Source organism: Mytilus galloprovincialis, chromosome 11 (assembly GCF_965363235.1).
Source record: "Mytilus galloprovincialis chromosome 11, xbMytGall1.hap1.1, whole genome shotgun sequence".
Taxonomy (NCBI): Eukaryota; Metazoa; Mollusca; class Bivalvia; order Mytilida; family Mytilidae; genus Mytilus; species Mytilus galloprovincialis.
The window spans coordinates 47,245,705-47,263,229 of NC_134848.1; the positions used below are offsets into that span (position 1 = coordinate 47,245,705).

Genomic DNA, 17,525 nt, shown 5'->3' on the forward strand with positions numbered 1-17,525 from the left:
TCATTCAAGTGGGAGGTTAAGCTAGCTATTAAAATAGATTTTATCAACCATTTTCTACATAAAGAAATGCCTGTACTTAGTCAGGAATAAGGCAGTTGTTTTTTGTTTAATGGGTGTGGGCTTTCAATTGTGCCATTTGATAAAAGAATTTCCGTTTGGAATTTTCCTTGGATTTCCTTGCAATTTCACTTTTTGGATAAACTAAAAGTTGTCTTCTTATAAGTCAATTGTTATAATGCATATATTGCATGTATAAAAATATATCACAAAACGATTGAATTGTTGTATGTATAAAAATATATCATAAAATTAATGCAATGGTTAATGTCTTTATACTTCCAGTTTTACCCAACATTCCACTTTACATCTTATTTCGATTTATGTCTTTGGAATACCTGACACTACTGCTACCTGCTGAGGTCTTGTATGTGATGGAGCTAGCGGTGGTGAGTTCTGTACTTTAGATGTTTGTTGAGTTACTTTGTGTGGTATAGGAGTAACATGATGGACATTGGATGAATGTGAAGTAGGCGGTGGAGATGAATCTGAAGTTTCTGTATTGTCGCCTGCTGGCAAAATAGATCCTGGATATTCCAGTGTATTGGCTGAAGGCCTAGTTGGCAAGGCTGGTATACCACGTGTCAGCTCTTTACTGCTTTTCGATCCTTCCAGATTTTTCAACTCAGTTTCACTCATATAAGACATGTCAGCTCTCCCTGGTTCAGAGTTACTGGAATATGCAAGCTCTACTTTTTTAGGATCTGTATCACTTTTGTTAGATTGTTCGTCATAAGGCATGATATAGGCATCTCTTGTTATACTACTCGGACTTAGATAGGACTCGGTATTTCGTGGTGAAAGACCCCTAGTATCAGTTGTGGTGTCCTCTACAGAATATGCCCCGTTACTACGACCTTCACGATTATGATTAGTCACATTTGCAACGTGTCTATAGTTCGGATCACCAATTACATTGAGGTAATTATAATCCTCATTTACCGTTTCGCCTATAATAAAAAGGGAATAAGTAAGGAAGAAAATAAATTGAATATAAAATCAGGTACTCCCTAAAAGCAACAATAAAACCATATACTGAATAAAAAAAAAATCAACACCCCATAAAAACGACAAAAATAGCCACACTCCTACACACAAACAAACGAAACAAATTTTAGGTCGGTACATAAAGTAATTTACCTTACTAAATAAGCATCAAATTTATGGACTGTATTTATTTTCAAAATAAATTAACATGTCAAATAAATCTTAGAACCAAATTTAATTAAAATGAAAACTAAGAAACCGCAAACACTTTTTTATATATATAGTGGCTTAGATAACCTTACCTTTCATTTTACGATAACTCAATAACAGGGCAACCATGGCAACCACTAGCATCAACACTAAGATTCCAACAACAACTCCTAATGCTATAACAGTACCGCCTTCTTCATCACTGTAAAGTACAAAATGAAGTATATAGTAAACATATTTAAGGAATGATTGTAAAATTTTTTCTGTCTATGAAGAAATAACATAAAAAATTTGGTGCACACTGAATAACGCGCGTAGCGTAGCGGGTTATTTAACAGTGTGCACCACATTTTTTATGTTATTTCGAATAGACAGAAAAAAATATTACAGTCATTTCTTATAATTTAATTCTAAATTCCATTTTAAACCGTAGAAAACCATGAAAAAACGTTGATGACGTCACGGTCACATGACTAAATTATGTCTATGGGCTCATAACAAAATAACGTCAGCCAATCAGAAGACGCGTTACATCCAAAATTAAATTATTTAAATATAGATATAAGAAGATGAAGTATGATTGCCAATCAGACAACTCTCAATCTAAGTCACAATTTTTAAAAATAAACCATTATAGGTCAAAGTACGGTCATCAACACAGAGCCTTAGCTCACACCGAAAAGCAAGCTATAAAGGGCCCCAAAATAACTAGTGTAAAATCATTCCAACAGGATAACCAACAGCCTCATCTATATGAAAAACGAGAAAAGATAAACACTTATGAACCACATCATCAAACGACAGCTACTGAACATACTGAACTGAATTAATTATGTCTGTTTATGACTATCAATCTCTCGATATATCAAACAAATAGGTGCTTGTCAGAATTATCTTTATTATAGTGCACTATAAGTAGAAATGCTAAATTGTTTTCAATTTTTTTTTTCAAAACAAATATGTGATCGTGATATTTAATAGTACGAACAATACTTTTATCCGGATTAACCATGTGACTATAAACTTTTCAGAGCATAAATATAGCGTAGATGTATCCTAAAATATCAATTAGATGACATCAAAACAAAAACAAGTAAACATACACTGAACGAGTAAGTTTGATCTATGACATAGTTTACATAAAACATGAATAAAGAAGATGTCAAAAAGAAACTATAACCTGAGACAGAATGGTGTTAGATACTCAAAGTTATACATAATAATGTTGTTGTTAGAAGTATGAAGGTAACATGTTTGATACTAGAAGGCGATAGTACATTAGCATGTGACTTATTGAATGACGATATGAATTGGTTTAACAAGTAAAGAAGAGATTATTGAATGGTATCATAATGAATTTAATAAAGGATAATGGACAAAAATAAAGAAAAGAAAAATGCCGTAAATTTGAGAAATAAAGACCTATATAAAATTTCCTAATCTTTGTAGTATTACACAAGAGGAAAAAAATTCCAAACTGACAAAGCCATGGCTTAACAAGAAAGACCACTAGATAAACAACAGTAAAAAAAAAAAAAAACCAACAACATAGCACACTATAGACTTATCAGCACGAACCTCACCAAAACCTGGGGTGAGAAACGTGCTGATCGTACTTACCTGGCAAGAGCAGGGGATGGCGTCGAAATAAATTCAGTTGTTTTACACATACTACACGCCTTGTCGTTTGGACAGACAGACGGCAGATTTATTCCATCTGGTTCTACTATTCTGTTCACATCCAGGTCAAAAGTTGAACCATCTAAAGGATAAGTTCCTACCTATAAGATTTTATATATGTATACATGGTAAAACCTATCATAGTGAGAAGTACCGCACTTTGTAAAAATCATGCAATTTGGAGTTCACCAAAACATGGCAGAAAAACCAGCAGACCTAACCATTTCCAAGTTACACTCAAGTTAGAAATGGTAGTCTGTTCAATCTGCGTGACTGGTAATTCGAGAAATCTTTAAATATCTTTTAGTTTATCACCAAATTACGATGTAAGCTCCCATTAATTTCAACATTATTAGATCTTGAAATAACTGAACATAAAGAGGACATTCTGATCTATTTATCATATAATAAAAAGATTTTAAAAATCCCTTTTCAAACTATATGTTATTAACCGATACAATGAAAAGTAAGGGTTAGGGTTCAAAATTTAAAGTCACCAACTGGATAAAACCAGAGGAGCCGGACAATCTGATAATCAGTAAAGAAAACAAGAAAACCGAACATCCTTAAACTGCGCTTTTCATACTCCGCATTCAAGACTATGCAGCATACACTACCACTTTTAACATGATAAACTCATCTTTCGATACTCTAATTCATTTGTGCCATTGACATGATTTATAGCTAATCTTTTGCTAAACTACTTTGTGTGCTTCAGTTATCATAGTAAACTTACTTTTTGGTACTCTATTTTATTTGCGTCATTCTTATTGCGTTGTAAGTTGTAGATTGTGTAACCTACGTTACCATCACCGTTTTCGTCAAACAAACTGACAAGATTTCCACTTCCGTCGACATCAAGCTTCTGTTTGATAACTTTGTTCCTAACAGTGTTTGGATTAAGTAAGTATTGGTCACACAAGGTAGCAGAAGCGGATCCGCATAACTCTTGAAACGCTTCACTAGTTCCGGAAAGTAGTGCCAACATTGCGCTAAGCACAAAAGGTGTCCATATCTCCTGTTCGTACGTTGAAGAACTTGCTAATTTTATATTTGACCCACAAGATGGAGTAAATGTCTTGTCGAAACTAGTATCTACATGACAGTTGTATTTAGCAGCGATATATTCTAGTAACCACGGATTATTTCTGTCAGTTAGAACGTCTTTCTTTCTTAAATAGTTGGTGAAGTTGTTATTTGTAGGTAATTGTAACGCCAAAATGATGCTACCTACCAGTTTTGGTTTATTTGAGAACTCATTCGGCCTAAACCCCCATGCTTCGGATCCTATAAACAAAAATTCGCCATATTCAATATTGTCGTTAAGTGCTGATGTTATTGGTTCTACTTGGTGGGAACGAAGAAACAAAATGACAATTTTAGCAAATGGATATTTCCGCAGTTTCTCTTTAATAAGATTGAAATTTTCTCCGTCATCAACTTCTATTTCCTGTGCAATACATACTTCCGCTTTTACTGCTTCCTGTCTGAGCGCGTCACGACCGGCTTCGCCATATGTGCCTTTACTGTAGACGAATTGAATGTATTCAGAGTTGTATTTTGAATGTTTAATGATACGTATCATAGCCTGAGTTTGTCTATTATCTGGTGTAGAGACTCGGGTGAAGAAAGGGTATTTATTTCGGTCACTTAAATCGACAGCAGTCGACGCATACGCTACTTGTACGTACCCAAACTTTGATAACACATTTGAAACCGCGACACTTATACTGCTTGAATAAGGACCTGCTAATCCAAGCAGTTTGCTTTTTACATTGACACTTGTTCTATTATCCAATAAAAGTCCGTTGTTCAAAATTGACAGCAATTTATGTTGAGCGAGTAAAGGCTGATCACAACTATTTAGAATTAAAAGTCCAATAGATTTACCCGGAAACAGTTGTCCATACGGTGCTGTTTTATTGTTTATCAGGGTAACAGCATATTCCATGGCCTCAACTAATTCATTCCCATTCGACGTCCTTATCACCCCACATGCTAATGGGTCGTCAGTGCCACCATCATTAACTGGAACTATACCGGCAACAATAAGATCGCCATCCCTGAAGTAGACTTTATCATAAACTTCCTGTAAGATACACGAGCTGCAACGTCTTGACTCTTTACACTGCGCATAGTTAATATTTGGCCATAGAAGTTCATTTCCCGTGTTATCATACTCTCTTATCTTTGATGTATCCATCATAAGTTCAGTGTTGTTAAAAGTTCCGATCTACAGAGAGTTACAATATACCATTGAATAGAAACGATACAAAATAATCCAGAAGGAAAAATATCCGGACATTCATATAGTTGAAGTAAATACGTGTGGTAACACATTGATTTGTATTCTATTATTTCGATATCTTTTTTTTTTATTTCAAAGAGTGAGATAGACCAGTTGAATGTTTTCTTGAACCCTATAATTGATGGTCTGTATTTGGTGGGTTCATTATTGTATTCTATCATATATTTTGTTTGCCGAGTATAGTCTACAAATGTATATATCATGCCAATTATTGTATTTTTATCTATATTTTAGCGGCCTTTTTTTTCTCTATTTTTAATTTTTTCTCGACAACATTTTGTGTAATTGTTTGTCTATTATTCATGGTATACGTGTTTACCCAATCCAGATTATAGAACATGTTATTTCCATTTCGAAACAAGAGATTTTTGTCGTTGATATGCAGTATAATCAGACGCGCTTTAATATAAAAAGAGTCGCCATTCTTATTGCTTCATCATTTGGTTTGCTACCTACTTAAAAACATGAATATATCTTTATTGAGCGTGATTGCATTACTCATGTGCAAAGATGAGAAATGAAATACAAATGGCTCTAACATCCATTTTCAAATTGTACTTAAAGCTTAAAACTGAAAACAAATATTAAGAAAACAAAACTGATATCGAAACATGTCACCGTACTATGTCAAAAAGAATATCAGGTAATCGTTAAACACGTCACCGTACTATGTCAAAAGAATTATAAGGCAATAATAAACTATATCAACGTACTATGTCTAAAGGAATATTAGGCAATCCTAAAAAAAGTCGTCGTACTATGTCAAAAGGAATATTAGGTAATCCTAAAAAAAGTCGTCGTACTATGTCAAAAGGAATATTAGGCAATCCTAAAACAAGTCACCGAACTATGTCAAAAGGAATATTAGGTAATCCTAAAAAAAGTCGTCGTACTATGTCAAAAGGAATATCAGGCAAACACAGCACATATCACCGTACTTTGTCAAAAAAAATATCAGGTATTCATATAATATATCACCGTACTATGTCGAAAGTATTATCAGGCAATCATAAAACATGTCAGCATACTATGTCACAAGAATTATCAGGCAATTATAAAACATGTCACAGTTCTTTGTCAACAAGGAATAACGGGCAATCATAAAACATGTCACCGTACTATGTCAAAAGGAATAACGGGCAATCATAAAACATGTCACCGTACTATGTCAAAAGGAATATCAGACAAACATAAACAATGTAACCGTATTATGCCAAAAGGATATCAGGCAATCTAGAAGTATACCACAGTACTTTGTCTGAAGAAATATCAGGCAATCATCAAATATGTCACTATAATATGTCAAAAGGAAATCAGGCAATCATAAAATATGTCACCGTACTACGTCATAATGAATATCGGGAAATTATAAAACATAGCACCGTGTACTACGTCAAAAAGAATTATCAGGTTTTCATAAACAATGTCACCTTACTACGCCAAAAGGAATATACAGCAATCCTAAAACATGTCACCGTACTATGTCAAAAGGTCTATCAGACAATCATAAAACATGTGACCGCGTACGAAGTCAAAAGGAATATCAGGACATCATAAACAGATGTCACCGTACTATGTCAAAGGGATTCACGGAATTATAGACCATGTCACCGTGCTATGTCAAAAGGAATATCCATAAATCACAAAACATGTAACCGTACTATGTCAAAAAAAAAGATCAGGCTATTATGAAACATGTCAACGTACTTTGTCAAAACAAATAGCAAGCACTCCTAAAGCATGTCACCGTTCTATGTCAACAGGAATATTAGGCAATCATAAAACATGTCACTGTACTATGTTAGAAGGAATATGAGGCAAGCATGAAACATGTCACCCTACTATGTCAACAGGAATATTAAGCAATCATAAAACATGTCACTGTACTTTGTCAAAGGGAATATTAGGCGATTCTAAAACATGTCACCGCGTACGATGTCAAAAGGAATACCAGGCAATCCTAATGCAAATCATCGTACTATGCACTAGTTATGAAATATCTAGCACGACTGAAAATATACAAAATGCTTCAAACTAGAGTGAGGCCTTACAGAAACCTGTTAGGCATAGACAAGTTGTATATTTGTCTGTTTAAAAACTCATCCTCGTCACGACTTTTCCTTTTATCATAGTCAACATTTCCTAAAACTCTGTATGCATTATTATTCGATATCGCTTCCATCTTTTCTACCTAAGGAATAGAATACCTTATCTGTATTTGGCAAATATTTTAGGAATATATGGTCCTCAATGCTCTCTAACTTCGTACTTTATTTGGTATTTTGATTAATGTTTCCTTCATGCAAGCGTCACTGATGAGCCTTTTGTAGACGAAACGCGCGTCTGGCGCAAATACAAAATTCTAATCTTGGTATCTATGATGAGTTTATTTCTTACCTTCTCAAAACAGAATGTAGACGGGTCCGATATACATGTTCTATACTGATAAACTTGATAATCAGGAAATCCTGCAGTAAACTGAGCATCACTTGTATCATTAAAAAAAAGAGAAATATTAGTTAATGCTGCTGGAACGTTCGTAAAATCTGTGTTAAAATTAACTGACAAACCATTCATTTCTTCTATAAGAGATCCCTTATTGTTGTATAATTGGCTTTTCATGTTACTGCACATTCCGTGTTGTCCTGAACACAAGCGGTCGTGAACGTTTTTTAAAACCTTTGCTGTGACATAAGCGGCTTTAATTGCATAACTTGTCCAAGAGGACATTTGTGAAGCTTTCTCTATTTGTTCCGAATTAAGTTCTGAACACATTGATATTGAAGATGAACAACTCGAATATTCTTTATAGACATTCTCTAACCAAATATTAGTTTTAGTTTCTTCGACAACTCTAGAAACATTCCGAAAGGTATTTAACCAGTAATCTTCAAATTCATCTATACGAATCTGCGGTGGAGAAACAACGTATGCACCTTTTGATGCTTTTAATACATCACCTGTATTAGTAGTAAAGTAACTATCGGAAAGTCCTATGGCTTCCGAAAAGATGAAAGAAATTGGGTCCGATAATGTATCCTTTAAAGCGGATGCAGCTGAAACTATGGCATTCGCATGCGCACCGCTGGTTAACACAATAACTCCACTTATTGGACTCTCTCCGTTTGTAATAATCTTCTGAAGAATGTCTCTGACCTGTATTAAGCTTACCGCACCAATCGGAAGAACGAACGAAGTGGCTACACATATCGAGCTTTTAGCCACTCTTGTCATCAATGCATCTTTGCCTTCTATTCCGTATATATCATCATCGTATATGATAGCAATATAGTTCCACTTTAGCTCTGTCATCAAAGAAATCATAACCTGAATAAAACATGAAATATAATCATCGTACATGATAGCAATATAGTCCCACTTTAGCTCTGTTGTCAAAAAAAAATATAATATAAATAAAACATGAAATATGAACAAGATAGATAGTATCATTAAATTGCTGTTTATGTCTAAATCTAAACAAGTAGCTTCGAATCGCTGTTTATTTCACTATCTTTACAAGGACCATAAACACGCTGTTTATTTCTCTATCTAGACAAGTATCATCTGTGCATCCTGGTACCTTTGATAACTATTTACACCACTGGGTCGATGCCACTGCTGGTGGACGTTTCGTCCCCGAGGGTATCACTAGCCCAGTAGTCAACACGTCGGTGTTGACATGAATATTAATAATGTGGCTATTTTTATAAATTTCCTGTTTACAAAACTTTGAATTTCTCGAAATAGTAAGGATTTTCTTATCCCAGGCATAGATTACCTTGGCCGTATTTGACACAATTTTTGGAATTTTGGACCCTCAATGCTCTTCAACATTGTACTTGTCTGGCCTTCTACATATTTTGATATGAGCGTCACTGATGAGTCTTATGTAGACGAAACGCGCGTCTGGCTTACTAAATTATAATCCTGGTACCTTTGTTTGCCTTTTTTTTTCATTTTTAGCCATGGCGTTGTCAGTTTGTTTTAGATTTATGAGTTTGACTGTCCCTTTAGTATCGTTCGTCCCTCTTTGATAACTATTTACACCACGGGGTCGATGCCACTGCTGGTGGAAGTTTCGTCCCCGAGGGTATCACCAGCCCACTAGTCAACACTTCGGTGTTGACATGAATATCAATAATGTGGTCATTCTTATAAATTTCCTGTTTACAAAACTTTGAATTTTTCGAAAAACTAATGATTTTCTTGTCCCAGGCATAGATAACCTTGGCCGTATTTTGCACAACTTTTTGGAATTTTGGATCCTAAATGCTCTTCAACATTGTACTTGTTTGGCTTTCTACATATTTTGATATGAGCGTCACTGATGAGTCTTATGTAGACGAAACGCGCGTCTGGCGTACTAAATTATAATCCTGGTACCTTTGATAATTATTTCTCTTGCTGGAGGTTTACACTACATGTTCTTTTTAATTTGTGAACTGTAAACTTATGGTTCATTTTTGTAATAAATCTATGTTTACTGAATTCTTTATTTTAACACTGATTGTAAGTTTGATCATTCTTATTTTCTTTTTTTTCTAAAATAATATCTTTATTGTACTTTTCTATGCTGTAATGACAAATTACAGTCAAGTATTCCTATGAATTAGTCGTTGAATAACCAGGGAAGCTATTCAGTGAATTCATACGTTTATAGCTATTTTGTTAGTTTTACAACTCATAGTTATTTCCAACATTTTTGCAAAATATATTATCTGATGATAACGGAGAGTGTATAGTTTTGTCCTGTTCTTTTTCTAAACATTAAAACTCTGTAATAATTGACCTTAACCTTTTGTTGAAAACTGCTTGATAATTCTTCATTCGGTTGCTCACACTTAACCGAGTACCAGAATGTCTTATCACAATGTAAGCAACCTGATGAAAAAAAAAATAAACTCCGGAACGAAAAGTCAATAACAAGAATATAGTCCTTTGGAAAATATGTTTTAAAAATAAGACAGACTAGAAAATGTTCGCATAATCGCGACACATTTGGGCAAATGTTAAAACAAAGAGTCTTTAAATTTAGAGGGCAGTACGTGGACTGAGCATGCAAGAAAGCGTATAAGACACGGATCGATAACGGTCTCCGAATAGGGCTATTTTCTCATAAATTTGGCCTTTTACATGGGAAAAAGATTGTTTCAAAGACAAAATTAAGAAGCACAAAACACTACATTTATACGTCATATATCCCATATATTTCCTACTTTGTACGAGTTTCAAAGTAGATGCGGCTCAAGGAAACCTGCATCTTCCTTCGGTAGTATAGATGTTCCATAATTTTACATTACTATATACCCTGAATTAAAGATTTACCTCAATTTGTACGGCATCACTTGCAACAACTCTGAAGAAATTGCTGTAAATGTTGGTGTTGCTTAACGACGCAGCAGTCGAGGAGAATCCAATTTGTAATAACCTATCGTCTGCTCTTTGGGAACTTAATAAGTTTGACGTTTTCTGGACTTCGCTACTATAACCAGGACCGATCAGAGCTGAAAGTAATATCAATAATTTAAGAAGATATATATTTTACAGAACTAAAAAAATACAGGGAAAATTTAAAAAGAAAATTTAGAAAGGGGACAAATAAAGAATGAATTAGAAAAAAAACCAATATTGCTAAAAAAAAAAAGTTCAGCAAACGAACACTACACAAGCGTAGGACTAGATTTCAAATAATGAGAGTACCCTTAGATCAGTGCTATGTATTTGTCTTTTGTTTTTTTGTAAGTTTTTTTTTTGTGTTTTGTGTTGATTTGGTGAGTCAATCCCTTTTCAATTTGATTTTTACAGTTTGTTTTTCGGAATTTAATGCTAATCACGGTTAGCAAAGGACTGTGCACTTGCAATCAATTGTAATTCCGTCACCGTCTTTATGACAATAATGGACATCTCCAAAGTAAATACGAATTAAGATAGCACGAGAAAGTAGTCTCTATATATTTTCAAAAATAGAGATTTAGCGAATTCTTTTTTTATGATAACTGTCTTGTTATGTTTAACTACAAAATTTCTAGAAGGATGACGCTGATATTTACTTGAAAAGACACGAAACTAGCATCATTAAAGATAACGCGAGACCTCTTCAGCCTGAGTAAAAAAAAAAGTATAATGGCTGTGGGAACTAGTCATTTTTCAAATGATTTGTATAGTTCGTTCTTATGTTATACTGTTATACCACTGTCCCAGGTTAGGGGGAGAGTTGGGATCCCGTTAACCCCGTCACATTATTTATGTATGTGTCCCAAGTCAGGAGCTGTAATGCAGTGGTTGTCGTTTGTTTATGTGTTACATATTTCTTTATCGTTCATTTTTTTATATGAATAAGGCCGTTAGTTTCTCGTTTGAATTATTTTACATTGTCTGATCTGGGCCTTGTCTCATTGGCAATCATACCACATCTTCTTTTTTTTTATATTATATACCGTAACAGATTAATTACGTGCTACTCAAACCTACCGTAAAGAACTACTTACATACAAGTGGTGGCTCTGTGAAGGAGGAATCTTGTTTGTCTTGTCGGATTTTGTAAATTAAATCAACAGCTCTGTCGCTGGCTTCTTCAACCATCTCACATGTTGGGTAAGCCTCTAGACCTTAAATAGAAGTAAAGCTATACATAGAAGTAAGGTTTTTAATAGTAACAATGCTATATAAATAGAAGTAAACCTATAGATAAACGCAAAGCTAGTAATAGGAGTTTTTTGTAGAGTTAACCAAAAACCTACCACCAGACGTGCGTAAGCTTATGTGAAAAAAACACTTTCACTCTAAAAGAGGGGCGAACGATACCAGCTGGACAGTCAAATTCATAGATCAAAAACAAACTGACAAAGCCATGGCTTTAAATGAAAACAGACACACAGATAAAAAATAGTAAACACGACACAACATAGAAGATTAAATATTACACAACGCATTAAGAGTACTATTGGCCTGTGTTGATAATTAACTTTTATTTTGATCCTTGCTAATCAGAAATTGTAGTTGTAACCTATGTAATTTTGAATCATTCACTGTTTCACTGTACTTTTCCTTATGTTGATGAATATACTTATAACTTTGATGCTATTAATTAATCAGGGGCGGATCCAGTCATTTAAAAAACCAGGATAAAGGGTGGGGGGGGGGAGGTTGCCAACCACATTCCCCATTCAAATGCATTAATCGTTCAAAAAAGGGGGTTCAGTTTTGCCTTTATTCACTTCTTACTGCGACTACAATAAGATTTCCGGAATATACAAAAATGCCTAAAAGAAGAAGTAAATAAATAGCTAAACATAAAATTCGACATATCCATTCAGATCGTTCTATTTTTTTTTTCTATAACATTTTGACCTAAAGATTAGTTGTGTTTATTGTTCGTATTGTATGGTTGTCATATGGTCATCATCTCTACCCAGCTAGGCCAAATAAAAAAGATGTGTGTTTCCTATTACTTTACTTTACCTATTTTTTTTTTCATCTCATAAATAGCCTAGTACCCTTCAGATTTGTTTTTGTCAATTTTCAATAAGCACTGTTTAAGTCAGAATATCCCTCCCATATGCATAGACTCAATGTAAAACAAAAAAGTAAAATAAAAATAAATCCCTACTTACCTACCCCATTTTCGCAGATGTAATAGAAAACACTCATATTATTTGTTTTAGCCTTATTAGCATTTTAATAGTGTTCTTACCAATAGAAACTCCAGGAATATAGTTGTTTTCATTTAATTTTCTAAAAGTCCATTTGACAGCTTCTAGACTTTTCACAGAGAGTGGAGAAATTCCATCACATTTATTATTAACAGCATTCTGTATTTGGAATAAGGCAGCGACAGTTATCTCCCCTGGTAATAATGTTTCACTAAGAGCATAAGTCGACAATATGATAACGAGGAGATATCTGTTCATCAGAATCATTCTGAAAAATATAAATATAAAATTAGTCAGTTTGCTTGGTGAAAAGATTGATCACCATTACACATGATATGCCATTGAAGACCGTCGAATAAAGGCCTTTAAGACTTTTTTATCTATTCTTTATTCATTTTGTCAAAAATATTCTTTATTTTATTACTTAATTTGTCCTTTATCTAATAATATTCTTTATTGTTTTACTTTGTTTGTCTTTTATCTAACACTATTCTTTATTGTTTTACTTTGTTTGTCCTTTATCTAACAATATTCTTTATTGTTTTACTTTGTTTGTCCTTGATTTAGCAATATCCTTTATTTTTTTCGTTGTTTGTCCTTTATTTAGCATGTTTATTTTCTTACTTTTTGTGTCCTTTTTTTAGCAAAAGTTTTTCTTGTTTTATTTTGTTTGTCCTTTATTAAGCAATAGTCTTAATTTTTTACTTTGTTAGTCCTCTTTTTAACAATATTCTTCATTTGCTTTACTTTGTGTGTACTTTATTTAACAATATTCTTCTTTTTTTAATTTCTTGTCTTTTATTTAGCACAATTTTTATCACTTGTTCAATAAAAAAATCCACACAGACCCTCACCTATGACCTCTGATGTCTGTTAATGTCCTTGGTATTTTATTGATATGACTTCCTAAAATGGCTTAATATTTCCTAAATGTATCTCCTACCCACCCCTCCCCTTTCCCTCAAAAAATTAAATAATTGAATAAAATAGAATTATATGATATATTAAAAAGACTGAAAGTACATCCTTCAAATACTTTATTTCCTTGTAACCGTCTACATTTTATCAATTCAAATCTCAAGGCTCTTTTTTCACTCAAATTTATTTTATTTTGAATAACTTCATATAATTGTTTTTGTGTGCTTTGTTATGGCAATTGACTAGTTAAATTAATATTTGTAAATCTTATTCTTTTATATAGAATAAAACATTTAAAATTTCAAGTTTTAGTAAACCCGTATTCATTTTAGCATATTTCACCTGTAAACTATCGTTCCTATTTTACCTATAACTATATTTTGTGAACCCTCATTAAACATTTTGTTAGTTAAACATTTCATTTATAGTCAAAGCTTTATAATTTAATGCTTTGTTTAATGATGGTCTATACGAGGTCGTGTTCATTTATTGATTTTTAACTGTTTACATTTTCTTCGAGTTTGGTACACGGCTGTTATTTGACAAGTGTGACAAAACCGATGTCTTACTAAATATTGAACGGAGTGAACTAACCTTTTTTCTCCTTATTTATTGTGTTGGCTTGAGGGTTGAGCAAGGCGCCCTCTGATTTTCGTTTTCATACCTTCCAACTTTTACTTCAACATAATGCAACATGGACAACTTAATAATTCGGTAGCATCATACTAGTATATGCGAATATTTTGGTGTACGGACTTCACAGTTTGTATGTGTTGTTTTGTTTTTTATCACAATAAACCTCCACCTCGTACACTGGTATTTAAAAACCAGAAATGGGTAGTTACGTGTTGACTGATTGGTTGTTGCTTTACAGACGTCCAGTGACAAATATTTCATGCATATTCAGTATGGACTTCAAAGTTGTTTTGTGTTGTTTTGTATTTTATCACAATAACCCTTTACCTAATACACTGCCATAAAAAGTGGGTAGTTACGTTACAACGTATTGGTGCTTGTTTATAAACGTCCAGTGACAAACATTTCACGCATATTCAAGTATGGACTTAAAAGTTGTTCTGTGCTGTTTTAAATTTCATCACAATAACCCTTTAACTAATACACTGCCATAAAAAAACAAAAGTGGGTAGTTACGTTACAACGTATTGGTGCTTGTTTATAAACGTCCAGTGACAAATATTTCATGCATATTCAGTATGGACTTCAAAGTTGTTTTGTGTTGTTTTGTATTTTATCACAATAACCCTTTACCTAATACACTGCCATAAAAAAAGTGGGTAGTTACGTTACAACGTATTGGTGCTTGTTTATAACGTCCAGTGACAAACATTTCACGCATATTCAAGTATGGACTTCAAAGTTGTTGTGTTGTTTTAAATTTTATCACAATAACCCTTTACCTTATACAATGTACACGGCCAAAAAAAAGTGGATAGTTACGTTAAAACGTATTAATGGTTGTTTATAAACGTTCAGTGGCATATATTTCACGCATATTCAAGTATAATAATTAGTTAACAAAATATAACGTGAGGTTTAAGGGTAGTTCTACGTGAACAAGGGATTTGGGGTGACACTGCCAAATGAGGGTAAAAAATGTTGCCTACGGACCCCTTATAGAGATTGGGATAACAATAAAAATAGCATATACAGAGATGAAAGAAAACAAAATACTGAAATATTTTAGACCTGTTGGTGACCTTCTGCTGTTGTCTGTTCGTCTGTTCCATGGTCGGGTTGTTGTCTTTTGCACACATTCCCCATTTCCATTCACAATTTTATTTGTAATTTCAATATGCGATATTCAAGTTTTCAATATACATGTATTTAATTATAATGGTTAAAACTTTGACTTTTATATTTATCTTTCAAAAAAATAACGCAAAAATCTAACTTCAATTCATTAAAAATAAGCTTTGTTTGTACCATAAGGACATGCAAGATACACACAAAATGAATAACACGTTAACACCAATACACATACTTACATATAGGAAACACTGTACACACCTTTTACGTAAAACATTTGACATCAAATTAAAATGATAATTTGTACCAATAAAATGTCAAATGAATTATTATATTACACATTTTAATAATTAAACAACCTACCTGTCACATGTAAGAAATTTTACTGTTTATCCTCTAAGGAGATACTATTATAATAACAAAACTTATTTTTGTAAATGTAAATATTGAAAATGTTTAAGACGTATTAATTTTCAAAAGGATTGTGGTCATGCTTGATCAATGATGTACAATGCTTCTTTATCATTAGAATGTATATATATGAACTGTAAACAGTGTACATTAGACACGTGTGCGGAAGTTGTAAAACACCTCCGATTTAGATAACAATTCTGCTTAAATACAAAGGAATATTCAAAAGGTGGAATTTTATAAAAGGAGGACGACACTCGACATTAATATTTTTTAAATTGTCCCTCGCCATGGTCGTCTGAATTTATAATATTTTGTACTAAATTCCTGCGTATTATTAGGGCAAAACCCAAACATAATCTTAATAAAGGTTTTTAGAGAGCTGTGGTGTAGTGGTGACCGCATCGGACTACTAACACAAAGGTTTCTGGTTCGATTCCCGTCTGGGATGAAAATTTTAGGGACTGAATTTTCGGCTCTCCCTTTACACCATTTGCGAGTATGGTCTTGAGGAAACGATGATAGTCCGTCGGAAGATGACGACAAATGGCTGACCCGTGTTAAGAGGGAGCCATAGCTCTTGCACGTTAAAGACACCCTTGTAGATTTCGAAAAAGAGCAGGCTAATGCCGCTACAAGGCAGCACTCGCACCCGCAAAGTGGAAAGGGATTAATATAAGTTGCAAAACTTGTTTCACAATCCACTATAAATAAATATCTTTAAACTAATAAAGGTTTTGTGACTAGTAATGCAATTGTTCTTATCTTTTGCAAACAATGTTTAAGAGCATAATATTTTACAGGATTTAAAAATAATATTTGTATAGTAAAATTGAGAATAGAAATGATGAATTTGTCAAAGAAAAAACAACGTACCCCCCCCCCCCCCCCCCCCTCCAAAAAAAATAAATAAAAATTAACAGTCGACAGCCACCAAACATAAAACAGCGAGAAAATCTATCAACCGGAGTCGAACTTCATACTTTCCGTTATAATTTTCATCAAATAGTAAAATAACAAACATATTGAACTCCGAGGAAAGTTCAAAACGGAAAGTCCCTATTCAATTGGCAAAATCAAAAGCTCAAACAGGTCAAACGAATGGATTACAAATGTCATAATTCCGTACTTGGCACAAGCATTTCATAATGCAGAAAATGATGGATAAAATCTGGACTTATGGCTAGCTAAACATCTCTCTTGTATGACAATCAATCTCACAAAACATGTTAAACCCCGACAAATATTTTTGCCAAGCCAGGACCTCCGGCCTTTATTGTCTTGTTTGTCTTTGGTTAATCTTTAATATTATGGAGGCCTGCCCCCAGTTGTGGGGGTTTCTTGCTGTTAGGAAAAAAACAATTAGTGGCTATGGGCTGTTTTCTTTTCTTTGATCGGATTGATATCTCTTTGTCACATTCCCGGTTTCCATTCTCAGTGTTAAGAAATTCGATGTCATGTATATGAAAAATTCTTAAAGAGTATGGTGGAGGACTTTAAGATTATAAAAAAACAAGTATACGCTAGCCCCACAA

The 17,525-nt window shown here is 33.5% G+C and overlaps 1 protein-coding gene across 2 annotated transcripts; it reads right to left on the minus strand.

The window, feature by feature from the left end:
* Nucleotides 1-227: 227 nt before the first annotated feature.
* LOC143052280 (uncharacterized) lies at nt 228-16,049 on the minus strand. 2 transcript variants are annotated; one of them, XM_076225283.1, is made up of 9 exons: nt 15,943-16,049; nt 12,936-13,162; nt 11,731-11,850; nt 10,568-10,746; nt 7,640-8,569; nt 3,671-5,167; nt 2,875-3,035; nt 1,347-1,456; nt 228-1,007 (listed from the first exon to the last, which is right to left on the minus strand). In XM_076225283.1, exons 2-9 carry the CDS (start codon nt 13,159-13,161, stop codon nt 379-381), a joined length of 3,852 nt encoding a protein of 1,283 aa, XP_076081398.1. In that variant the 5' UTR covers nt 13,162; nt 15,943-16,049; the 3' UTR covers nt 228-378. The 2 variants fall into 2 exon arrangements, with proteins under 2 accessions (XP_076081398.1, XP_076081399.1); XM_076225284.1 differs by lacking the exon at nt 15,943-16,049 and adding an exon at nt 13,749-13,838.
* Between the last annotated feature and the right edge of the window lie 1,476 nt (nt 16,050-17,525).

Excerpts from the sequence above, each read along its gene's own strand:
- LOC143052280 (XM_076225283.1), bottom strand. The coding sequence starts at position 13,161 with ATGATTCTGATGAACAGATATCTCCTCGTTATCATATTGTCGACTTAT. Across the intron at positions 5,168-7,639 it reads CTACATTCTGTTTTGAGAAG|ATCGGAACTTTTAACAACAC; the intron begins GTAAGAAATAAA and ends AACTCTCTGTAG. Across the intron at positions 1,008-1,346 it reads GAGTTATCGTAAAATGAAAG|GCGAAACGGTAAATGAGGAT; the intron begins GTAAGGTTATCT and ends TTTTTATTATAG.